General features: G+C 39.7%; 1 protein-coding gene across 3 annotated transcripts in view; it reads right to left on the reverse strand.

The window, feature by feature from the left end:
• Positions 1–15,393: 15,393 nt before the first annotated feature.
• The window catches only part of TLL1 (tolloid like 1), a 148,215-nt gene continuing 137,230 nt past the window's right edge, over positions 15,394–26,378 (reverse strand). For all 3 annotated transcript variants that reach the window (XM_056561152.1, XM_056561143.1, XM_056561162.1), the window contains 5 exons: positions 25,857–25,982; positions 24,211–24,338; positions 20,325–20,538; positions 18,788–19,038; positions 15,394–17,562 (listed from right to left, as the gene is read on the reverse strand). In XM_056561152.1, coding sequence (XP_056417127.1) covers positions 17,431–17,562; positions 18,788–19,038; positions 20,325–20,538; positions 24,211–24,338; positions 25,857–25,982 — 851 coding nt within the window. In that variant the 3' untranslated portion in view covers positions 15,394–17,430. The remainder of the gene's footprint in view (positions 17,563–18,787; positions 19,039–20,324; positions 20,539–24,210; positions 24,339–25,856; positions 25,983–26,378) is intronic.

Genomic DNA, 26,378 nt, shown 5'->3' on the forward strand with positions numbered 1-26,378 from the left:
TTTTACATTTTTCAAAAGGGTAATAGCAGAAAATACCCCCCAAAATTTGAAGCCCAATTTCTCCCGATTCAGAAAACACCCCATATGGGGGTGAAAAGTGCTCTGCTGGCGCACTACAGGTCTCAGAAGAGAAGGAGCCACATTTGGCTTTTTGAAAGCAAATTTTGCTCTGGGGGCATGCCGCATTTCGGAAGCCCCTATGGTGCCAGAACAGCAAAATAAACCACATGGCATCACATTTAGGAAACTAGACCCCTCGGGGAACATAACAAGGGGTAATGTGAACCTAAATACCCTATACAGGTGTTTCACGACTTTTGTACATGTAAAAAAAAAATTTTTTTTACCTAAAATGCTTGTTTTACCAAAAATTTTACATTTTTAAAAAAGGTAATAGCAGAAAATACCCCCCAAAATTTGTAACACAATTTCTCCCGAGTACGGCGATACCCCATATGTGACCCTAAACTTTTGCCTTGAAATACGACAGGGCTCCAAAGTGAGAGCGCCATGCGCATTTGAGGCTTAAATTAGGGACTTGCATAGGGGTGGACAAATAGGGGTATTCTACGGCAGTGATTCCCAAACAGGGTGCCTCCAGCTGTTGTAAAACTCCCAGCATGCCTAGACAGTCAGTAGCTATCTGGCAATACTGGAAGTAGTTGTTTTGCAACAGCTGGAGGCTCTGTAAGCCAGACGTTTTTCATTTTTATTGGGGACAGGGGCTGTGTAGGGGTATGTGTAGTGTTTTTTACTTTTTATTTTATTTTGTGTTAGTGTAGTGTAGTGTTTTTAGGGTACAGTCGCACGGGCGGGGGTTCACAGTAGTTTCTCGCTGGCAGTTTGAGCTGCGGCAGAAAATTTGCCGCAGCTCAAACTTGCAGCCGGATACTTACTGTAAACCTCCGCCCATGTGAGTGTACCCTGTACATTCACATTGGGGGAGAGAAACATCCAGCTGTTGCAAAACTACAACTCCCAGCATGTACGGTCAATCAGTGAATGCTGGGAGTTGTAGTTTTGCAACAGCTGGAGGCACACTGGTAGTGAAACACCGAGTTTGGTAACAAGATACAAGTTATGCAACAGCTGGAGGCATACCACTTTGGCTGGGGATTGTAGTTATGCAACAGCTGGAGACACACTGGTTTGCTACTTAACTCAGTGTGCCTTCAGCTGTTGCAAAACTACAACTCTCAGCAGTCACCGACAGCCAATGGGCATGCTGGGAGTTGTAGTTATGCAACCAGCAGATGCACCACTACAACTCCCAGCATGCACTTTAGCTGATTGTGCAAGCTGGGAGTTGTAATTATACAACAGCTGAAGGGACACTTTTCCATAGAAAAAATGTGCCTACAGCTGTTGCAAAACTATAAGTCCCAGCATGCCCATAAGGGCATGCTGGGAGTTGTGGTGGTCTGCCTCCTGCTGTTGCATAACTACAGCTCCCAGCATGCCCTTTTTGCATGCTGGGATGTGTTGCTAAGCAACAGCAGGAGGCTGTCACTCACCTCCTACTGCTGCTGCTGCTCCACGCCGCGCAGGTCAGTCCCTCGCCACCGCCGTCGCTCCTGGGGCCCCGATCCCAACAGAGACGCCGGGGATCGGGGTCCCCAGCACCCGGGGTCTTCTTCCCGCACCCACTCACGTCCTCCGGAAGAGGGGCGAAGCAGGTTGCGGGAGTGACACCCGCAGCAGGTGCCACCTCACCCCTGCTGGCTATGGCTGTTCGGGGCCGTCTCTGACGGCCCCGATCAGCCAATAATTCCGGGTCACCGGGTCACTGGAGACCCGATTGACTCGGAATCCGCCGCAGATCACTGGACTGAATTGTCCAGCGATCTGCGGCCATCGCCGACATGGGGGGTCATCATGACCCCCCTGGGCGATATGCCCCGATGCCTGCTGAACGATTTCAGCAGGCATCGGGCATCGGCTCCGCTCCAGATGGCTGCGGGGGGCCGGTAAAACACATGATGTTCTCATACGTCATGTGTCCTTAACCCCTTAAGGACGCAGGACGTAAATGTACGTCCTGGTGCGGTGGTACTTAACGCACCAGGACGTACATTTACGTCCTGTGCATAAGCGCGGGCATCGGAGCGATGCCTGTGTCATGCGCGGCTGATCCCGGCTGCTGATCGCAGCCAGGGACCCGCCGGCAATGGCCGATGCCCGCGATCTCACGGGCGTCCGCCATTAACCCCTCAGGTGCCGGGAACAATACAGATCCCGGCATCTGCGGCAGTGCACGATTTAAATGAACGATCGGATCGCCCGCAGCGCTGCTGCGGGGATCCGATCATTCAGAACGCCGCACGGAGGTCCCCTCACCTTCCTGCTTCCGGCTCCCGGCGTCTTCTGCTCTGGTCTGAGATCGAGCAGACCAGAGCAGAAGATCACCGATAACACTGATCTGTTCTATGTCCTATACATAGAACAGATCAGTATTAGCAATCATGGTATTGCTATGAATAGTCCCCTATGGGGACTATTAAAGTGTAAAAAAAAAATGTCAAAAAATGTAAAAGTAAAAAAAAAGTGAAAAATCCCCTCCCCCAATAAAAAAGCAAAACGTCCGTTTTCTCCTATTTTACCCCCAAAAAGCGTTAAAAATAAATTTTATAGACATATTTGGTATTACCGCGTGCGTAAATGTCCGAACTATTAAAATAAAATGTTAATGATCCCGTACGATGAACGGCGTGAACGTAAAATTTAAAAAAAGGCCAAAATTGCTACTTTAATACATTTTATTAAAAACAAATTATAAAAAATGTATTAAAAGTTTTTTATATGCAAATGTGGTATCAAAAAAAAGTACAGATCATGGCGCAAAAAATTAGCCCTCATACCGCTGCTTATACGGAAAAATTTTAAAGTTATAGGTTATCAAAATAAAGGGATTATAAACGTACTAATTTGGTTAAAAAGTTTGTGATTTTTTTTAAGCACAACAATAATATAAAAGTGTGTAATAATGGGTATCATTTTAATCGTATTGACCCTCAAAATAAAGAACACACATCATTTTTACCGTAAATTGTACGGCATGAAAACAAAACCTTCCAAAATTAGCAAAATTGCGTTTTTCTTTTTAATTTCCCCACAAAAAGTGTTTTTTGGTTGCGCCATACATTTTATGATATAATGAGCTATGCATTACAAAGGACAACTGGTCGCGCAAAAAACAAGCCCTCATACTATTCTGGCGATGAAAATATAAAAGAGTTATGATTTTTAGAAGGCGAGGAGGAAAAAATGAAAACGTAAAAATGTAATTGTCTGAGTCCTTAAGGCCAAAATGGGGGGTTAAGGACTCGGAAATGGAGACGTATGAGAACGTCATGTGTCCTTAAGGGGTTAAAGGTGTACTTCGGTGGAAAACTAGTTTTTTTTTTAATCAGCTGGTGCCAGAAAGTTAAACAGATTTGTAAATTACTTCTATTTAAAAATCTTAATCCTGCCAGTACTTTAGCAGCTGCTGTATGCTTTACAGTGAGTTCTTTTCTGAACATATTGCTCCCTGTTGACCTTGTCAGGAACTGTCCAGCGCATGAACAAATTCCCATAGCAAACCTCTCCTGCTGTGGACAGTTCCTGACATGGACAAAGGTGTCAGCAGAGAGCACGGTGGTCAGACAGAAAAGAAATTCAAAAAGAAAAGAACTCACTGTAAAGCATACATCAGGACTGGAAGGATTACGATTTCTAACTAGAAGTAATTTACAAATCTATTTAACTTTCTGGCACTAGAGTTTCTGGCAACGGAGTACCCCGTTAATCACCTTATTTCCTCCATTTATGGTTTGTTTTCTATTGCAATTAAAACTGAGATATAAAAAGAAATTAAGAAATATTGTCTATATGGCCAAGGAGTTTAGCTGTGCTCTGTTTTTTTTCCATCGGAGACTGTAAGCACTTAGCGGCAGGGCCCTCCCTTCTTCTTTACCCATGTGTCACAGTAAGTCAATTTTTATTGCACTTGCTTGTTTTATTGCCTGACCATATGGTGTGTATTTAAATCTTTGTATTTCAAATGCACGGCCCCCTGGAAGCTATTGGCACTATGAAAAAAAATAATAAACTTTATTGGCAGAAACCCCTAATATACTTCAAAATGTTTTAGCCCAAAGAAATATGCTGAAAAAAAGAGGACTTTAGGTGTGAGACTTAATGAAACAAGCACCTACAGAGAAAAGAAGAAAGAATAGCAGCAGGTTATCTTCCACCTAAAATACAAAGTCTCTGATATATGTTGTTCATTTGGAATTTAACATTGGCAGTGGCAGAGCAATTTTACCAGTTCTGTTCATTTTCTATAAAGTCTAAAAAAAACAATGTCTTACCCCCCAGAGCCCACTAGCTTTTATTCATGTGCACCTTTCACAGATAATGTCTAGTAGAATATTTGTTTTTCCTGTCACATGCAAAGTTTTGTTCTACATGTGATAAAGGGACCCCTCAACTGTTCCCTCTTTTTAAGCCCTTAAAGGGGTACTCCGGTGGAAAACTTTATTTTTTTTAAATCAACTGGTGCCAGAAAGTTAAACAGATTTGTAAATTTCTTCTATAAAAAAAAATCTTATTAGCTATTGAATACTACAGAGGAAATTCACGAGCACAGTGTTCTCTGCTGACATCTCTGTCCATTTTGAGAAATGTCCAGAGTAGGAGAAAATCACTATAGAAAACATATGCTGCTCTGGTCAGTTCCTAAAATGGACAGAGATGTCAGCAGAGAGCACTGTGCTCTGGATTCAGCAGAGAGCACTGTGTTCCAAAAAGAAAAGAATTTCCTCTGTAGTATTCAGCAGCTAATACGTACTGGAAGGATTAAGATTTTTTAATAGAAGTATTTACAAATCGGTTTAACTTTCTGGCACCAGTTGATTAAAAAAATAATAACATTTTCCACGGGAGTACCACTTTATAAGGGTAAAAATATATATTTTTAAAATCAACTGGTGCCAGAAAGTTAAACAGATTTGTTAATTACTTCTGTTTAACCCCTTAAGGACACCTGAACCCCTTTACTCAACAACCTGTTTTGACCTTAAAGGGATTCTCCGCCCCTAGCATCTTATCCCCTATCCAAAGGATAGGGGATAAGATGTCAGATCGCGGGGGTCCCGCCAGGGGTTTTCACAGGGTGCCTGCTGGATGATTTCAGCAGGCATCCAGGTCCAGTCCCCACTCGGCGAGCAACGGGGACCGGAATTCCCACAGGCATTCCCACAGGTACACCCTTTGTCCTTAAGTATCAGGACGTCAGAGCGTACCTGTACGCCCTTGGTCCTTAAGTGGTTAAGCAGGGGGACATGTCTTACACTGCATGATTTGAGTCCCTGGCAGCGTAGTGTGTTACTGATGGTAGCCTTTGTTACTTTGGCCCCAGCTCTCTGCAGGTCATTCACTAGGTCCCCCTGTGTGGTTCTGTGAATTTTGCTCACTGTTCTCGTGATCATTTTGACACCACAGGGTGAGATCTTGCGTGGAGCACCAGTTCTAGGGAGATTATCAGTGGTCTTTCATTTTCTAATAATTGCTGCTAAAGCTGATTCCTTCACACAAGCTGCTTGCCTATTGCAGATTCAGTCTTCCCAGCCTGGTGCAGGTCTACAATTTCAGTTTCTGGTGTCCTTCGCCAGCTCTTTGGTCTCGGCCATAGTTTGAGTTTGAAGTGTGACTGTTTGAGGATGTGGACAGGTGTCTTTTATACTGATAACAAGTTCAAACGGGTGCCATTAATACAGGTAATGAATGGAGGACATAGGAGACTCTTAAAGAAGTTACAGGTCTGTGAGAGCCAGAAATCTTGCTTGTTTGTAGGTGACCAAATACCTATTATCCACCATAATTTGCAAATAAATTCTTTAAAAATCAGACAATGTGATTTCATGGATTTTTTTTCTCATAATGTCTCTCATAGTTGAGGTATACCTATGATGAAAATTACAGGCCTCTCTCATCTTTTTAAGTGGGAGAACTTGCACAATTTGTGGCTTACTAAATACTTTTTTGCCCAGCTATACCTGAGGGTAACAACCCCGGAGACAAAACCGCGTATCCTGGTGCTTAATGTCCTCCCGAACTAGATCCAGGAGCAGATCAAAGGTCCCCAGAGCCATCCTTAAGTAATCCTGAAAATTATCAGGATACTCACGTAACTGGGCTTACAGATAATGAAAGGCACCATGCCGTGGCCTTATATCATTGCACCCAGTAGTGACGGCCAATCTAGTCCACTTAAGCTCCCGCTCACGCAGCTGTAGCAGCTGAGACGCAAAATGGCCATAACAATTATTGTGAAAGAACTGTAAAGACAAGAAAAAGCACACACCACAAGAAACACTGCTCTCCTAACTCACTCCAACCTAGAAAGGCAAACCACATGGCAAACCACACTCTCTTCCCTTGGGATTTAAATCAAACAAGTGGAACTTTAGTCAGAATGGAATTAAAAGTTAAAAACATATACGGTTATTTTTTTCCCAAAACGGATGCAACCGGACACCATTTTTTAAACCATATACGTTAAACCAATTTGTTCACGTTTTGATACGGTTTTGAGGAATCTGTTTTTCATCAAAAAACTGATACAGAACTGTATGGTAAAAACCTGGTGTGAATGCCCCCTTAAAGTGGTTTTAAGTTAATGTCACAGTTGCAGTGACATACAGTAACCATGGTAACTAACAGCTTTTTTCAAAACACACTGTATTGGTGCATTCTATATGCTTTTTTAACACTAAAATAAAGTTGCATAAAGTATCCATTTTAGGTAGCATATGGCTGCTGATGCTAAAATGCACACAGAGGTATTGGAAGTGGTGGCTTTTTCCTAGTATTCAAAAAATTCTCCCTTTTTGGTAGTTGCAACAGGATTGGTGACGGGGTCTCAAAATAGTGAAGAAATAGCTGTTGTAAACAGTGAAAAGTTTATTTTTTTTCCCTTTTTTGGAATCATGTTTCTTTGTCTATGTGTAGACCTGGCTGGTAGCAGTACATCCCTTTGGTGATGATTCTTGTCAGGTTGAAATACTGTATGTAAAAACGTTGTCATTTTGTACTCCAACGTAAGGATGCTGCTGCTCCTGCCTCTTGCAAGGGTACTGCTGGAAGAGGGAGGAGAGTGTTGACTCAGCAGGGAGCAGAGTGGGAACCCCCATTCAGCAGGTGTTTGCTATTGAAAAGCTGTGGCAAGCTGGATACATACCTTGTCCATATGAAAATCCAATTTAGTCTTGTCAGAAGGTGAAAATAATTCCTCCATTCTGGCTTTATACTAAGGGTTATGGGGGAGATTTATCAAAACCAATGCAGAGAAAAAGTTGCCCATAGCAACCAATGAGATCACTTCTTTCATTTTTCAGAGGCAATCTAATTGGTTGCTAAGGGCAACTGGGCAACTTTTCCTCTGGCCAGATTTTGATCAATCTCCCCCTAAGAGTGTGGCTATCCAGTAGTCCTCTCTTTCCTTTATATACAAAATACACCTCCTGTCAGTGCCAGCAGGCAGTGGTGGACTAGGGGTAGCTGTATGCAGCAGAAAGCAGGCAGTGGTGGACAACAGGCTTTGGTCGACCAGTGGTATCTGCAGCCAGCAGTCAGTGGTGGGCTTGTAGTAGTTGTAGTAGACTACTACTAGTTGGAGCCAAGGGACAGCAGGCAGTGGCAAAATAATGGTAAATGTAGCCAGGTGGACCAGTGGTAGTTGTAGTAGCCAGCAAACAGAAGGGGTGTGGTTTAGTGCTAGTTGTGGCCAGTAAAGAGAAGCAGTGATGGACTAGTGACAGATGTAGCCAAGCCTTCGGATTCCGCTCCCTGTGCTTGCATTGAACCATAGTTCCTCAACTCGGGCCCTGGCTATGCCTTACATTCTGCTGGCAAAGACAACACTATGCCACATTTTCTGCATCTGGTAAGGTGGAAAATAATTTCCACATAGCAGAGTATCGGCTAGGTACACCATGCAGGTCAGGCCAGGCCACTGCACAACATTTTGCTCAAATTGCTTTGTGTTGTAGTGTCCATTTGTTTCTATTGCTGGGCCCTGTAGTTCCAGTAAGTTGTTTGTGCTCACTGCTCAGCTTGCTTGTCCAAGATGTCAGCAGCAACCCAGTGCATAGGGGTATATAATTTCTTTTTGATCCTCCCTTCTGCAAGCAATGATTGATCTTGCTGATAGCTGCAAAGTATACCATGTGTTCCTCATCGTTTCTCCTTACATAGTTCTAAATGTTCACTGAACATCATTTTTTTGAGCAAAGTCGTGTTCCATGGTCTCAGCTCACTCACCTCTAATACCAATTCCATATACGTCAGACAAATAATATTGCCACACCATTATGTCCATATAGTGGCTAGAGAATACCGCCCCACACTATATACAAAGATATATTTTTTCCCTCATACAGTGAGAATCCATATAAGTAATTAAAGTGCAGTTATATCCTGTGATTCACAGGGGCTGTCTGCTCTTATGCATTGATCAGTTTTTATTTTTTTCCTTCTCCATCTGTCCACGGCCAGCAATAAAGGGGATCTTCGGTGGGAAAAAAATGTTTTCTAATCAACTGGTGCAAGAAAGGTAAACAGATTTGTAAATCACTTCTATATAAAAATCTTAACCCTTCTAGTACTTCGCTGCTGTCTACTACATATATACTACAGAGAAATTTATGAAGTTCTTTTCTGTCTGACCACAGTGCTCCCTACTGACACATCTGTCCATGTCAGGAACTGTCCAGAGCAGGAGAGGTTTTCTATGGGGATATGATTCTAATCTGGACAGTCCCTGACATGGACAGAAGTGTCAGCAGAGAGCACTGTTGTCAGACAGAAAAGAAATTCACAAATTTCTCTGTCTTATACAGCAGCTAATAAGTACTGGAAGGATTAAGATTTTTTAATAGAAGTCATTTACAAATCTGTTTAACTTTCAGGCACCAGTTGATTTGAAAACATTTGTTTTCTACTTGTTTCCACCGGAGTTCCCCTTTAAGACTTCTTCCTAAAGGGGTTATCCAGCAATAGAAAAACTATTTTCTTAAAAATCAGCACCATATCTTTCCTCAGGTTGGGTGTGGTATTGCAACTTGTCTCCATTCATTTCAATGGAACTAAGCTTCAAAAATATCACACAACCTAAGCACCAGAGTCATGCTGTTTTACCTTTTAAGGACGCAGGGCATACCGGTATGCCCTGCGCCCGGTCACGGTAAATAATGTAGGGTCACACCGCGTCATACTAGGTCGGTCCCATTGGCTAATGATAGCCGGGACCCTGTGCTAATAGCGTGCGGCACCGATCGTTGTGCTGTGCTATTAACCCTTTAGAAGGGGCGATCAAAGTTAATCGCGTGTCTAAAATGAAAGTGAAAGCTTCCCGGCAGCTCAGTCGGGCTGATTGGGACCATCACGATAAAATCGCGATGTCCCGATCAGCTAGCACGCGAGTGGAGGTCCCCTCACCTGTCTCAGTCGCGTCCGACAGGCGATGGATTGCTCCAAGCCTGAGATACAGGCTTGAGCAATCAATAATATCACTGATCGCCAATAACACTGATCAATGCAAAGCTGTGGCTTTGCAGGGATCAGTGTAAAAGATCAGTGAAAAAAAAAAAAAAGTTAATAAAGATCATTTAACCCCTTCCCTAATAAAAGTTTGAATCACCCCCCTTTTCCCCTAAAAAAAAATATGTAAATAAAAATAAACATATGTTGTATCGCCGCATGCGGAAATGTCCGAATTATAAAAATATATCATTGATTAAACTGTATGGTCAATGGTGTACGTGCAAAAATATTCCAAAGTCCAAAATAGCGTATTTTTGGTCACTTTTTATATCATGAAAAAAATTATAAAAAGCTATCAAAAAGTCTGATCAATACAATTATGGTACCATTAAAAACTTCAGATCACAGCACAAAAAAATGAGCCCTCAAACCGGCCCGTAGGCAGAAAAATAAAAAAGTCATAGGGGTCAGAAGATGAGAATTTTTTACGTATACATTTTCCTGCATGTAGTTATGATTTTTTTCAGAAGTACGACAAAATCAAACCTATATAAGTAGGATATCATTTTAACCGTATGGACCTACAGAATAAAGATAAGGTGTCATTTTTACCGAAAAATGCACTGCGTAGAAACGGAAGCCCCCAAAATTTACAAAATAGCATTTTTTCTTCAATTTTGTAGCACAATGATTTTTTTTTTCCTTTTCGCTGTGGATTTTTTGGTAAAATGACTAATGTCACTGCAAAGTAGAATTGGTGGTGCAAAAAATAAGCCATCATATGGAATGTTATGTGCAAAATTGAAAACACTATGATTTTTAGAAGGTGATGAGGAAAAAATGAAAATGCAAAGACAGAAAAACCCTGCGTCCTGAAGGGGTTAAGAACAAATTACAGTAGCTGTTTTTTTCCAATGCTGAATAACCCCTTTGAGGCCATGCTAGAAAATATGGCCAGACATTCTGCACATTTACTTGAATTGGCAACACTAGGACTGCTCGGAAATGCGCCTAAAGCTAAATCAGGATTTCTGCCGCTGAAATTTGACTGTGTGCACACTGCAGCAGAATTCAATTGCAATCAATAAGACTGCAAAATTCCCTGAAATTCTGCTCAGAAATGGCCTAAGGCTCCTTCCTCCAGCTTCCCTTCATAAATTTCTCATGTGTAATCATGTACATAGGCCACCACACTGTTCCCCCATAAAGTAGTTATGCCCCCTCTGTGCCCCCATTAGGTCCTCTTGTGCCCTCTGATAGTATTATGCCCTTTTGTGCCCCCCATATACCCTCCGCCCCTTGTATAGTATTAGACTCACCTCTGTGACCCCACATAATTTTAAGCGCCCCCCGCAGTGCCTCTAAATAATAATATTAGACTCTCTCTTTGCTCCCATATAGTAATTAGGTCCCCTCTGTGCCCCCATATAGTATTAGGATCTCCATGTTCCCATATAGTATTAGGCCCACACCTGTTCCCCTTACAATATTAAGCCCTCTCTGAACCCTTTTTATAGTATTAGGGCCCCTTTCCTGCCCCCATATAGTATAAGGCCCCTCTGTTTTCCTGTATAGTATTAGGCCTACCTCCAAGCCCCCATATCTTAATATGCTCGAGTTTAAACAAAATTGAAGCTCTTAGGCGCTGATCAAATGAAGTGGGTAGATGCGGACACAGAAATATTGTCCAAAAAACTGATTAGCACAAAACAACGTGTTTCCGGTCAGTAATGGACCCTTCGTCAGGTACATGCACCTACGCGACGAAGGGTCCATTACGGACCGGAAACGCGTTGTTTCGTGCTAATAAATCCATTTTTTGGACAACATTTCTGGGGCGCGTATCCCTTTTTCCCGTGTGCCCATTTGGCCTCTCTGTCCCCTATATAGCATTAGGCCCACCTTCATGCCCCCATATAAAATTAGGCTTCCCTCTGTACCTATGTATAGTATTAGTTCCCCTCTGTTATAGTATTAGGCTCTCTGTTGTCCTGTTTAGTATTTGGTCCCCTTTGTGCCCTCTTCTAGTATTATTTTCCTCTGCCCTTCTACAGTATAAAAGCCCCTTTGTCACCCTGTATAATATTAGGTCCCCAATGCGCCCCTGTATAGTATGAGGCCACTATAGTTTAACAGTAGGCAGGGGCCCAGATGGGGTTAAGGAAACCAATCAGCAGTTTTTAGCATATTTAACGCTTGACAAGGTGTTATATAGGCTAAAACAGTTATCCTCACCATCCTCCAGGGACGTTTTTGCCCCCAGGGATGGTGAATATATTAAAGGGGTACTCCGGTGAAAACTTTTTTTTTTTTTTTTCAAATCAACTGGTGCCAGAAAGTTAAACAGATTTGTAAATTAGAAAAAAAACTCCGTCCGGCACCAAGGTATGGGTTAAAAGGCTTGTCTTTATTAAATCCACAGCAGGTCACAAACAGAAAAGATGGCCTGACGCGTTTCACCCTTTACAGGGCTTAATCGTAGACTAACACATCTTACAACAAACATGGTTAAACTACTGTGCGGTCCGGTCACATGACCATTCGCATCATCACATTTAAAATACATGGAAAAGCTGGATAACACATGGATCGGATTCCACTCACATATCTGTTTCAGTGACGATCCTCTAAGTGATCGTTCACACATTCTTTTGCGGTTTTCTGCAACAAAGATTTCTACTGAGACGCAATTCACACTGCAGACTTCCTCTGTTGGTTAAATGCCTGAAACCATCTATTTATTCCTATACTGTGGTGGATATTCCTTCCATATGTACTGTTATATAACTTTAGAGAAAAGCGGTATATTAAAGTTAAACATTTTATATTACAGAGTATGGACGGTAATGGAAAATATAACCCCAGAAAAAATAGGGGAACTTGACTGGAGACAACAGGGTGTCGGAAGTGTGGGCACACTAGATGCATTACATATTATTTTATAGAACAGACTAATAAGATCACATCATGCCATACGGGCAAGGAATATGTTATCAAAGACCACATTAACTGTAATTCAAAATCAATAATATATGTTGCCACGTGTATCATTTTGCAGACTACAATATACTGGATGAACAGGTAACACACTGAAAACCAGGTTTCGCAAACATGTGGCGGATATTAAAAATAATGTATCTAGTGTGTCCATGCTGTCCAGGCACTTCAAAGAAAGTCATGCAGGAGATGCTAGCTCCTTAAGAGTAACAGGTGTGGAAAAGGTACAACTAGGAGTGAGGGGAGGAGATTTAAAAAGACGTTTGCACAACCGGGAAACGTAGTGGATGTTTCTACTAGCAACCAGACATCCACAGGGACTTAGTAAGAGATTAGACCTTATAATCACTTGTCCCTGAGTATTGATGTCCGGTATGAATGATTATATTCCACACATAATATGTAACCTTAGCAAATATAATATTGTTGACAATATAATATAAAATAAAGAGAATCATCAATATTATAAGCAGTAATAATAATAAAAATATAAATAAATATGATATAATAATTAATAATTAACAATATATATATAAAAAATTATAATTATTATAAAATTAAAAAACAAAAATATATAATATAAATAAAAAGAAAAACAAAAATAATAATTTATATAATAGTACTAATAATGTAATAATAATAATACAGGTTACAATAACATATAGGAATTTAATCTATACAATAACATCAGTTCATTTATCCCTCCCATTATATTTTCCATTACCGTCCATACTCTGTAATATAAAATGTTTAACTTTAATATACCGCTTTTCTCTAAAGTTATATAACAGTACATATGGAAGGAATATCCACCACAGTATAGGAATAAATAGATGGTTTCAGGCATTTAACAAACAGAGGAAGTCTGCAGTGTGAATTGCGTCTCAGTAGAAATCTTTGTTGCAGAAAACCGCAAAAGAATGTGTGAACGATCACTTAGAGGATAGTCACTGAAACAAATATCTGAGTGGAATCCGATCCATGTGTTATCCAGCTTTTCCATGTATTTTAAATGTAACGATGTGAATGGTCATGTGACCGGACCGCACAGTATTTTAACCATGTTTGTTGTAAGATGTGTTCGTCTACGATTAAGCCCTGTAAAGGGTGAAACGCGTCAGTCCCTCTTTTCTGTATGTGATCTGCTCTCGATTTAATAAAGACAAGCCTTTTAACCCATACCTTGGTGCCGGACGAAGTTCTTTTTCCAGAATAAGGATTTGCAGGGAGCGGTGCTGGCAGTCCGCTGCACAGGTGTGAGGGATTTCCAGCGCTGGTGTGAGCGGTATCCAGATTCTATTAGATTTGTAAATTACTTCTATTAAAAAATCTTAATTCTTCCTGTACTTATTAGCTGCTGATTACTACAGTGGAAATTATTTTCCGTTTGAAACACAGAGCTTTCTGCTGACATCATGAGCACAGTGCTCTCTGCTGACATCTCTGTCCATTTAGGAACTGTCCAGAGTAAAAGGAAATCCCCATAGCCAACATATGCTGTTCTGGACAGTTCCTAAAATGGACAGAGATGTCAGCAGAGAGAGCACTGGGCTCATGATGTCAGCAGACAGCTCTGTGTTTCAAAAAGAAAAGAATTTCCGCTGTAGTATTCAGCAGCTAATAAGTACAGGAAGGATTAAGATTTTTTAATCAAAGTAATTTACAAATCTGTTTAACTTTCTGGCACCAGTTGATTTAAAAAAAAACGCAAGCTATCAAGACGAGGGGCTGGGACCACAGCTGGAGCGACGGGTGCTGGAAAGTAGAAGTCCCAACCCAGGGACTACGTGCAAGGTGGCCGGGGGACGACGACGACTTTACAACTTAATATCTCCGGTGATGGTGAGGATAACGATTTTAGCATATATATAACCCGTTGGCAAGCGTCATATATGCTAAAATCTGCTGATTGATTCCCTTAAAGCCGCTCATTGCCCACATATAGTATTAGGCCTCATATGTGCCCTTGTATAGTGTTAGGCTCTTTATCCTACTGGCTTTGCTCCCCCATAGGTTTTCTTTAAGCTTCCGATGCAGGAAGTGTGGTAGAATGAAGCTGCCTGCACTGAAAGTTCTGCTCTGTTGTGGCATTCCTTTTAACTTTATGTGTATCTTAAAAATGCACACACAGCGGAAAGGTATGCTTGCACCCTTCCTTTGAATGCCTAGTCATTGCACAACTGGCAGCCACAGTCATAGATATTTATATGGCGGGGGGAGCAGGATTGATGTCAATATTTAGCAGTGAAGAGATTCATGTTAGAATCCCTAGTGATCTAGGACAGTGAGGGGTAAATGTAAGGGTTCCTGGTAATCTAGAGCAGTGGAGGGATTAATTAGAATCCCAGATGGTCTAGGTCACTAAAAAGGTTCATGTATCCACTGTCAATGGTAGCATCCCTTGTGATCTAAGGCAGTAAAGGTGTTAATTTTAATATCCTCGGTGGTCTTGGGCATGGAAGAGTCAACTTTTTTGTGATAGCAGCTGATAAAAGGTAATTAGAAAGAATGTCGGCACTACCCACAACTTCCATGCTCAAAAGTGTAGTACTGTTTATAAACAATGGAGGTGCTCAACTTGCATATAGCCAATAGGTTCACAGTTCAACAGCAAATCCATGAAAAGAGGATGAATAAGAAGTGGCACTCACCATGAGTGCGTTATTGTGCTTAGGGACTGCAACAACCCCTTAAGTTACACCGCTGACACAATTTTACCGATCTTTCTAAACTCATCACTATGTCTAATAAATAAAAATCTTAACATTGTTCAAGCGTGAAGTAATAGATCTGTATGGATCAGAGCAGTTAAAATATACGCACTGGCAATTCTTGAGATAATGTATTTTAAAAGGAATAAAATGTGTTTTATTAGAGCCAGTGAATGTCGCAGTGAGTTAACAGATGTTTGATGCCAATGTATTTAGCAACCTACATCCAATAATATCAAAACCAGATTTCTATTTAATAAAACATATGGGAACCTGAATATCTTAAATAAACCATACTTATCTGCATACGACAACTTTAAATAAAAAGTTGCTACTGTCAAATGTAAAATAAAAATAAAACAATTTGGCACATAAAGTAACAAGTAACTGGTCGACCATACAAGATATTTCACACACCTGGAACATGTACATTCATACAAATTGACAATAGCAGATACATCTTGTCTGTACAATGTCTAAAAGCACATAATAGAACAATTCAAAAATAACACACAGTACACCTACCCAGAAAGCAGCACGTTATATGTACAGAATATGCTAGAACTACGTGTAAAATGTCTTCAATGATCCTCTGTAACATATGTTAAAATGTTAAAGTTGTCCAGAGACATATCAAAGTACAGATGTATCTACAAGAAGATCAGTTTGATCATGTGCAAGAATTCTAAGGCAACAATTGTTGTTCCACAGGACACAGAGCTGAAATTGCATTGAGTTCTCCATATACTTCAGAAGTCTTTCGTAATCGTATTTCGTAATCATATTTCTCATTTTTGTCGGCTCATTTTTTTTTTTTTTTTTTTATCAGAGTAAGTTTTGTGTGTTTTCTTAACTGATATAGCACCATTGGAAATTTCATCCAATAACATGTTATGTATAAGCGAAGTATATAATCACATAAGACGGGCCTTTTCCACAGCCGCTACTGAAATCTCTGCATTTAATGTCTGAAACACAGTTTGTCCTTAATATTCACACACTAAAGAAATAGCAGCCATTATAAGGATAGATACTGAAAGGTGAAACCGAAGTCTGGATTTCACGTTTTGCAATTCAGCTGATTATATTTCCTGTTCAAAATATTTTTTTTTTCTCTTTTAATCCCCTCATAATACAAGGAGTCTGAAAAGTAGAACAGACGTGAAAACCACTAACAGGTCCCTGATCACGTTTGTTGCAAAGTAACAGTGCATTACAACATATGGCATAATAGATCAGTACATTGAAAACATCCTTTTCTGAACAGCATTCACACTATGAACGTAGCGGAGGAAAGAGAATGTTACATTCGTATAAATGATGGTTACAACGAAAGGAACAAAAGTCGCTGTTTGTCGGATGTAAAACAGAAGTCTGGGTGCAGACAAAGAGGCTTTAAGTTTGCAGATCCTAAGCATCTTTGTGTAACTGGATAAATGGAGGAGTCCTGAGCGGGTTTCCAAACATCTCCTAAAGATCTTCTTAGTTTGCCTTCTGTATGCCATTCTGTTTCTACGATAAGCTGCTTGCCAAGCACAAAAGTCCAGTCTGAAGAATTCTGTGAACACATGAGTCTGTGGCCTGCAGGAACTTTTCATCTTGTCTTATATTTCTTCTTAGACAACAGTCAGAAGATAGAGCTGTCCTTGGGGTGACTTTCAATGAACGTTGCAGAGTGATCTTGCAGGGAGCATTGACAAATGTCAAGCCAAGAAAAAAAAACGCTTAAGGGGAAATTCACAAAAGGGCCTAAGAATGGTTTCTACTGAATATAAATTTCATTTAACATTTGTTTATTTTTGTGAATGTCAGAATACAACATCTGGAAACCACCAAATGAAGGACAACTTCCCTGTGTATCATGCATATGTTGTTGAAAAAGACAACATAAAAACCAATATATTGCACACTATCCTATTAGTTGTTATTTTTTTGTGAATTCCCCCAAAGCTTCCCTAGCAGCAGCATGCATGTGTGTTCAATGTCTGCCATGGTAGTCCACTTGCAACCATTTTATCAACGTCTTTTGCTACAATCTTCCATTACTGGCCAGTGCAGTTCCTTAGGTTGATGCTTCCAATTCTAATTACGATATAAAACATTTGTACTAATAACGTTAGTAAAAAAAATACTTCCTTTTTAAAGTTCACATGTGCGGTCTTTTATCCCCCATTGCCTGCGGAAGAGGTTTCATGTGTTATTTGGTGTGTAGGATATCTTGATACTTCACGCTTTTGTATCGTATATGAAATCCTTTCTTGCTGATTGTATCATCTGTATGAAAATGAATAAGTATTGCATCTCCGCTGGATATAATTTCCTCCGGAGGCTGAAATATATTATAGAAGAGGTTACAGTTTCGAATCTTTACATGACACAAAGCAATCTTCCAAACATAAAATAGCCCTGCTTATGAATTGGATGGATTTTATATGATGGAATAATTCAAGACATGGAGACAAGCACATGCTTTAAATAATAAAACAAATTCCTACAATTTATCACTCAAGACATATCTTCATAGATGGACTTTGACTACATTTAAATCAGAAGAGAGAGGACACTTTATTTTTTCACAAGAAAACAGCCATGTTTTAGTAGTCAAAAAAAAAAACTTTAATTTAACATAATCCCCCCTTCAGGACCTATAATCAGTGTATTTGTGTGGACCATATAAAAAAACAAGTATTGTAAAAATACACAGCCCATTCAAACTGGGGGCTTTGTAAAGTTTCTTGGGGTCTTGGGGAACTTAAAAGGAAAAAAAAAACAAAAAAAAATTGATCTTTGTTTTACTCAACTTACTTAAAGGGGTACTCCAGAGGAAAAAAATAAATAATATTTACTGGTGCTGGAAAGTTAAACAGATTTGTAAATTACTACTATTTAAAAATCTTAAGCCTTCTAGTACTTATCTGCTGCTGTATGCTTCAGAGGAAGTTGGGTAGTTATTTCCAGTCTGACCAAAGTGCTCTCTGCTGACACCTCTATCCGTGTCTGGAACTGGCCAGAGCAGGACAGGTTTGCTATGGGAATTTGCTTCTGCTCTGGACAGTTCCTGACATGGACAGAGGTGTCAGCAGAGAGCACTGTGGTCAGACAGAAAAGAAATTGAGAAAAGAAAAGAACTTCCTCTGTAGCATACAGCATCTGATAAGTACTGGAAAGATTAAGATTTTTAAATAAAAGTCATTTACAAATCTGTTTTTGGAACCAGTTGATTTAAAAAAAAGTTTTTCCACCGGAGTACCCCTTTAAATAGAATTTACACATTTGTTTAATTTTCTGGCACCAGTTGATTTGAAAACATTTGTTTGTTTTTCACCAGAGTACCCCTTTAACTCATGAATACAGGCGGTAAATTTTAGCTAAATTACACAAATTTTTAAAACATGAGCTATTATTTCAGACCAAACAGGGCAGATCAGTATGACATTATTTAATATAAAGCTCAGCTTTAGGGATTCTTGCATATTAGTAGCCCTCAATATATGCAAGTATGCCTTTAGAAGAAATAATCTGTTACACATTGTTACAGAGGTAACTAGACTCACCCCCGATCCACAGAAACGTCCTAGCCGCATTGCAGATGAATCATGACCATCAAAGAGCTCCATATAGTCATAGCCACAGTCTGCTTCTTCTTCCACCTCAAATGTTGGGAAGCCGAGTTCAACCCGAAGACCCCTTTCTGTCACCAACAACCACTCACAATCTGCTTGGACTGGGTAATTGTTGTCGCCAAACTGAGCATGCGAAAACAAGTCTCTTGGTTTTTGTTCTGGCTTCAGTCTACCGCCGCACTCTGTAAAGTATATCAATATATATTCAGGGTATATAAAAACACAAAATACACATCAACCAGCACTAGCTTAGATGAAACCTATGCCTATATATATTAAAGGGAACCCCTCAGGTCCAAGGGCCATTGTGTGTGAGGTCTGGAGAACAGCGTTAAAAGGCAGTTCCCCTCAGATCTCTACGATGCTGGTCCCCCTGTACTCAGGCTGTCACTCAACACTCTCTGGGCTGACTGTAACCACTCCAAGTGACTGTATAACCAGTCATGGTTAGCGATAAATAAACATTTTTTTAGCTCTCTGTGGCATTGTAGAGAGCTATGGAAAATGGCATTGGAACACTGTTCTCATGACCTGTCAGGTCGTGGGGCCAGTGTGTGAGGCCGTAGGGAACCAGAGAGGATCCCTTTCAAGCCAACTTAAAAAATATCAGTGAATCAGAAAAAATTGCATTTTTATAGATAAAATTGTATTATTTTGATCTAGTTTAATTGTTGAAACTTATGAATAACTATGTTGACAACAAGCTCATTAGATTTTATATTTATAATTTCATAAACGTGACAAGAATCGAAAGCTATGCAAAGGTTTCTTATTTTTACCACTAGATGTCACTATAACGCAACTAACTTTTTGTTAACGTAGTACAGATTTTTGTTGTATTTAATAATAAAAAAAAATAATTATATTTATTTTAAATTACGCCCCCTTCTTAGATTATCTTAATCTTCAGTTATTGGAGATGTTACAGTACAGTGTCCTAAGGAAACATGGCATTAAGACGTAAAAGTTTAGTTTTTTTGTTTTATTTCCCATAGACTGTTTTTGTCATCATCCTGTAAGCTTCACTTGATGCTCATGAATAGTCCCATGGAAATACATTGGGTTCCTGAATGGCTTCTGAGTACAAAACAAGTATTTCTTTGTGTTCCTCAGACTATCCACAGTATGCAGTGATGGAGACCACAATGAGCGGGGGTGCAATAGTTCAATTTATTTAACATACATCTCTATTTATTTAAATATATATATATATATATATATATATATATATATATATATTTATTTATTTTTTTATATATATATATATATATATTCTGTGAATTCTAGGATTTTTTTTGTGAAATAGTCAATTCAGGAATAAACAGGAGAAAAAAGTAACCCTTAGCACATACTTTATTGCGACTTCCCCAAGGAAGCGTTCATCTACTTGCTTCCCACTTGGCTCATCTATTATGCATACCTTTGTACTTCCTAAACTTGATAAACACAAACATAATTTCCTACTGACCTGTAGAATGCGTGGCTTGAAAACCTTTCCTTTGTACGGATGCATCTGACACAAAATGGAGAAACATCTTATTTCCTGTGGTCACTAAAGGCTCTGGAATCTTATTGCCACATAACCGTCCAAGGATAGAAGACTTTTCAGTTTCCCCATCAAAAACCTCCAGATGGTCGTACGCACATTCTTGATGCTGCTCAATTTCAAACTCTCCAAATGTCTATGGTGAAAACGGATAGATATATAACAGGGCACGGCCTATGAGAAGCTATAGATAATACCCTTGCTACAATAGAAACTCTCTATGCCTTCTTCAGGCAGGGCATGCATGGCATGAAGATTAAATAGTTTTAACATGAATCAGCTCTGAGACTGTACATGATGAAGCCTATTATGTTTGCAATGTAAGCAATGCCATTATCATGGTTGTAATGTTTTTTCAGTTTCTATGTACATTATAAAGATACAAGTGAAGACAGGATATTTTACCAACTTCTTAAAATAAAAGCAAGACCTAATATTAAAGAAAAAATATTGTTTTCAATTATTATTAATGCAAAATAGCAGGAATCTCTTAGCTAATACTAACGCTACACCTTGGCTTACCACCTTAGCCAGTGTTTCCACCGCCCCAGATCCAGTCTCCAGCTGTATCAAAACTACAACTCCCAGCATGCCTGGACAGCCATCTCTTAGCTATAATGCTAACAATGCACCACACCCGTCCTCAGGGTGCATGTGTGGTATGGCAGTTCTATTGAAGTGAATAGAGGCAAATTGTAAAACCATAAACAACCTGGGGGGAGGTGTGGCACTGTATTTGGAAGAAATTATCACTGCTTTTCTATTATATTAACCTCTTAAAAGGGGTATTCCATTGCTTAAAAAACAGAAACAAAAAAAACACAATAATAATATGCTGCTGGGGGAAAAACAGGAAAAAAATCCATACTTACCTAGCCCTGATCCCCTGCTGGTCCCTCACAGCTCCCAATTGGCTCCATCTGGTCTCCCAATATTCTGTTTTCTTCTTACTCGAAGCAGAAATCTCCAGCTCAGTCAATCACAGTGGTGTCCCGTCTCAACTATTGATTGACTGTGCAAGCAGGTTCTGCTCAGAGAGCTTGGCTTGGAAGCAGGAAGAAGACCAAAGATAGTGGGAACTAGGTAAGTATGGCGCTTTTCCCCTGACCCAGCAGCTTATAATTTTTATAAATAAAATACCCTTTTAATCCCTTAAGGACAAAGGATGTAAATGTACGTCCTAATTTGCTGGGACTTTACGTCCTGTACAAGACCTGAGGACCGGAACACTGCTCTCATCATGTACGCAGGTCCCGGAAGCTATCCGCAGCCAGGGACCTGTCATTAATCAGTGATCATGCTGATTAGTGCTATACCTATGCATAACACTAAAAAGTATTAGCAATCAAATGATTGCTAAAAATAGTCCCCTATGGGGACATAAAAAGTGTAAAAAAAACGCCCCTCCCCATATAAAAATGCAAATCGCAATTTTTTCCCATTTTACCACCAAAAAGCGTCAAAAAAAAATTTAAACATATTTGGTATCGCCGCGTGTGTAAATGTCCGAACTTAAAAAAAAAATTTTCAATGCAATCAAATTGACCCACAGAATAAATAAAACATGTAATGTTTACCATAAAGTGTGCAGTGTGAAAACCAACCCCTCCAAAATATGCAAAATTTCAGTTTTCTCACACAAATAGTTTTTCGAATTTGCTGTACATTTTATGGTAAACTGAGTGATGTCATTACAAAGTACAATTGGTCCGTATAATTTGTCACGCAAAAAACAAGCCCTCATATGGGTCTGTGGATGGAATATGAAAGAGTTATGATTTTTAGAAGGAGAGGAGGAAAAAAAAAAAAAGCAAAAATAAAATGGGCTGTGTCCTTAAGGAGTTAAACTACTGTTTGTTGATATGGAATCTTTAGAAAGGAGATCTATTATTTCAGCCTAAGTGTATGTTAAGCTAGGTTTGCCATTAATTCAGGGTTCTGCCGCAGGGTTACGGCAACAAACCAGTTGTTTGCCATTTTTCCCTACTCTACAGCAGATATAATACTCCAATGTTTGCATTTCCCTGTATAGAAAAAGCTCCAAGGATTGTTGTAAAATGGTAATATTGATTTTAGGCATCTGTAGCTCCTACTGATTTTAACAGAGAAGTGGCCAGTGAAAGTGGGATCAACTCACAAGATGTGAAACCCTTGTAGGCACGCCATTCTCCACATGACATGTTTGCCTAAAATATACAGGTCAATTGGGCTAAATGACCTTTCATTTGCTACAAAAATCATAGATCCTAAAGGTAAAAGGCCTATTTGTGATTTTTTTTTAACAATTAGCCAGTTACTAAACTTGTATTGTAAAGTATTTTTTTAAATTGAGAGATTTAGATGTCCAAAATGTTATGTTACTAACACAGAAGGAATTGAGATTTTGGCCCAGACGCTGATAAATAAAACGAAAATCAGCTTAATTTTCCTCAAGAACAATCTGTACAGCTACTGCCTGTTCAAGCAAAATGCCGCAGATGTCTTTTTTTGAAAGCAATTTAGCAACAGTTTATAAAAGCCCATCCATATATTTATGGAAGCTTCCCGTTTCTATTTCATAGCATAAATGTGGTTGATAAAAACTCACATAGTGGAAATTAGCATCTATTCATTCACTGATACATTTCAGCTCTACTATGAATGTAACATTGCTGAGCACTGCCTTTTTTTTATTTTGATGACACATTAAGAATGGGTTGCCTAGTATAAAAGATGGTGTGGTACAAAGCACATGTCTCCTTGAAAAACACATTTTGTGTGATGAATCATACTTTACCTTCAACCGGTCTGACAGTTAAATCGGGTTAAATGCATTCAAGTAATAAGAGTGTGGGGATACTTTTTTTTTTGCTTTTAAATCAATAAACATTAAAAGGGGTTATCTGGATACTAATAAAAAAGAAAAATATTTTGCTTGAGTGGCATGAAAAAAAAAAAAAAACACTCCCACGGCTCATTCTGTGTCCTCCTCTAGATCCTTGCAGCTCCCGCTACTTCCAATACTGACTGCAGTGATGTCCCGCCATACTCTATGATTAGCTGGACCGGCCATCACTACTATGAATACTCTTTCTAAGGAGTAGAAAGTAGTGAGAGCGGTGCGGGGCCAGAAGACATCACAGAAAGAGCCATGGGGACCAAGGTAGGTGAGTGTTTTTATTTTTCCATGGCTACCCCAGCAAAATCTGTATTTTTTTTAGTATCCAGTATTTTAGGCTATGTGACTTTTTTTTTTTTTTTTTGCTTTGAAGGTTCATAAACTAGATGAAGAACTACCTCTTGTAAATGTTTATATTTATGAAAATTATTAATAATTAATGACATTTAAATATGAACTATTAATAATTATTAAATAATTGATTTAATCAAGGTTTTAAATTATTTTGCTTCTTTTTTCTTTCTCAGGGGGTAATTGTGCTAGTGGAAGGCTCCCTTGCATGCTCGGCCTGCTAGTGTGTGGCATGAAACAGATTTCAAGCCTTGCAACCATGTGGGATGGAACAGATAGGTTAATTTGGGTCACTTCACTCGACTGCTCCATGTTGCTGCACATTAGAGCCCTGTAAGTGTTAAGTCTGTCCTGTGTGCTTTGTAATGACTTGGGTACTAGTCACTAACTGCGCTCCATTTTAAAAGCAATGTGCACCACATTTAAAAATGTGGTGCACATTACTCACTTTCACCCCCACAGGCTTGTAAAACTTACAATTTGCCAGTCCTTGATTATGTCCCTAATTGTTCAATATTTTTTCACATTTAAGTACAAAGCAAATTATTTGAAAATGTTTCAACTTCTACAAGTACTTACTAGTTTAACCCTATGGCCTGGAGTGGCACTTATTTCCCAAGTACATTCCTTCCGACTGGGATACTTGTCTGGCCAGTTGGGGCTTGTTATTACTCCGTTAGGGCTATGTATTCTGTGCTCGCATTCAGCTGTGTAGGGAAATATATGACTTGTTATACATGAGTTGGTTTTCATAGTAATGTTTACATGCCATCACTTTCATTCTTTGGAATTTAGTTCTTATAAAACACCTGTTTGAGTACAGAACACATTTTCTCAGTACTTTTTTTTGCTTTATTTGCTGCTAAGAGCTGCAGACACCATTGAGTTGCTGTAAAGGTATAAAAGCAAACTGTAAAAAAAAGCAGCTTTATCTCATACAAGTGTCGAAGAGGTGGAGCTGAACTGCTCAAGTACCGAAGCCTGGCAAACCTCCTTGCCTGTCCTTAGGTTTCAGTCCCTCCTTCAATAACATACAGAGCCCTGTAGGCCAGTCAAGAAGGGTCTGGGAGGTGATGGTGAGTGAGGACTGTTGCCAGGCTGTGGCACTTGAGCAGCTTGGCTCTTCCTCCTTGACACTTGGCTTATTAGTTTGGCTACCACCATCATCTCCAGGAAATGTACAGTTAGGATTTAGATCCTGACAGCTATCCAATGGTGTCTGAAGCGCTAAGCAGCAAATACAGCTGACAGATTTCCATTAAATCAAACATGCCATAATGTCTTCATTTTGCTATAGTAAAATTCATGACCTTAAAGGGATAGACCAGGATTCATAAACTTATCCCCTATCCTAAGGATAGGGGATAAGTTTTAGATAGAGGGGGTTCCGACCACTGAGACCCCCCCGCGATCTCCTGTACGCGGACCCGGCCCTCCGGCCAGATAGCACGTGTCGACCACCGAAGCGGTGGCCGACACGCCCCCTCAATACAGCACTATGGCAGATCTGGAGATTCCATAAGGCAGGGCTCCGGCTCTCTTATAGAGTTGTGTTGAGGGGACGTGTCAGCCTCCGCTTTGTGCAGTGGTCGACACACCCCCTTCCCACGGACTGCGAGGGCCCGAACGAAAGATCACGGGGGGTCCCAACGGTCGGACCCCCGCGATCTGAAACTTATCCCCTATTTTTAGGATAGGGGATAAGTTTTTTAATCCTGGAATACTCCTTTAAGCCTTAATTGCTTTCCCAATATTGTTAAATAGCTTGACTTTCTCATTGTCATCCAGATCACAAAGAGGGGATGATGGTGTAGGCATAAATCTACTTTTGATGCAATATATTCAGGTTAAGATGTGTTGTCTACTATTTCCAGCATCTCTGAGCTGGCCGACATTAGGGAAGGAAATGTTCCTTAACCTTCTACAGCTTACTCTCACCAGTGTCTGATGGCCATTATGTGTATATGCAGATACATGGCAGCTGCAAGTCACCTAAAGGTAAGAGGAGTCAGGACAAACACCTGCCACATGAAAGTGTTTCTAAACATTTAGTCCACTGAATTGTATTTTAGGTGCTATTAGCAAAACAGAACAATATTGTGGGGGTTATCTGACAAAGTAGCAATTTAATTTCAGGTGTACTTTGGTATTCTTTTATATTCTGCAACTCACTTCATGATCAGAAAACAGTGTTTATTTCCACCCATATGTTCAGCGGCTCTTACCTTCCTTGCAGTCATGTTTATTTTCATGTAGTACAAATCCATTCCGGCATTGACAGACATAACTACCAATGGTATTGATGCATTCGTGTTGGCAGCCTCCATTCTCTTTAGAGCATTCATCTTTGTCTGCAAGTAAGATAAGTCTGAAGTTATAGCACAGCTCTGCACCGTGTCAAAAATCAGCAAAAACATCTTGAAAAAATACTTGTTAATACAAGCAAAGCATCTCATGCAATAGAGTTTACCAGGTCAACCTGTAACCTTGTATAGATTTTATTGTTTGAATTCGGTATAAAATTTAAAATTTTCTCCAAATTTGGTGAATACATTTATGATGTGCAATAACCATCTCTGCTATTTGTTTTAGTAAATCACTGAAGACAGAAGGTCCAAAGGCAAAACATACAAGGGTACAAGCTGCTTATTGTTTAAACATAGATTAAACCAATCTATACCATTAAACGTTATAAACCATCTGGGTAAATTAACGTGTACATATGAGACCAATCCATAGTGCTATAG

The sequence above is a fragment of the Hyla sarda genome, chromosome 1, assembly GCF_029499605.1.
Source record: "Hyla sarda isolate aHylSar1 chromosome 1, aHylSar1.hap1, whole genome shotgun sequence".
Taxonomy (NCBI): Eukaryota; Metazoa; Chordata; class Amphibia; order Anura; family Hylidae; genus Hyla; species Hyla sarda.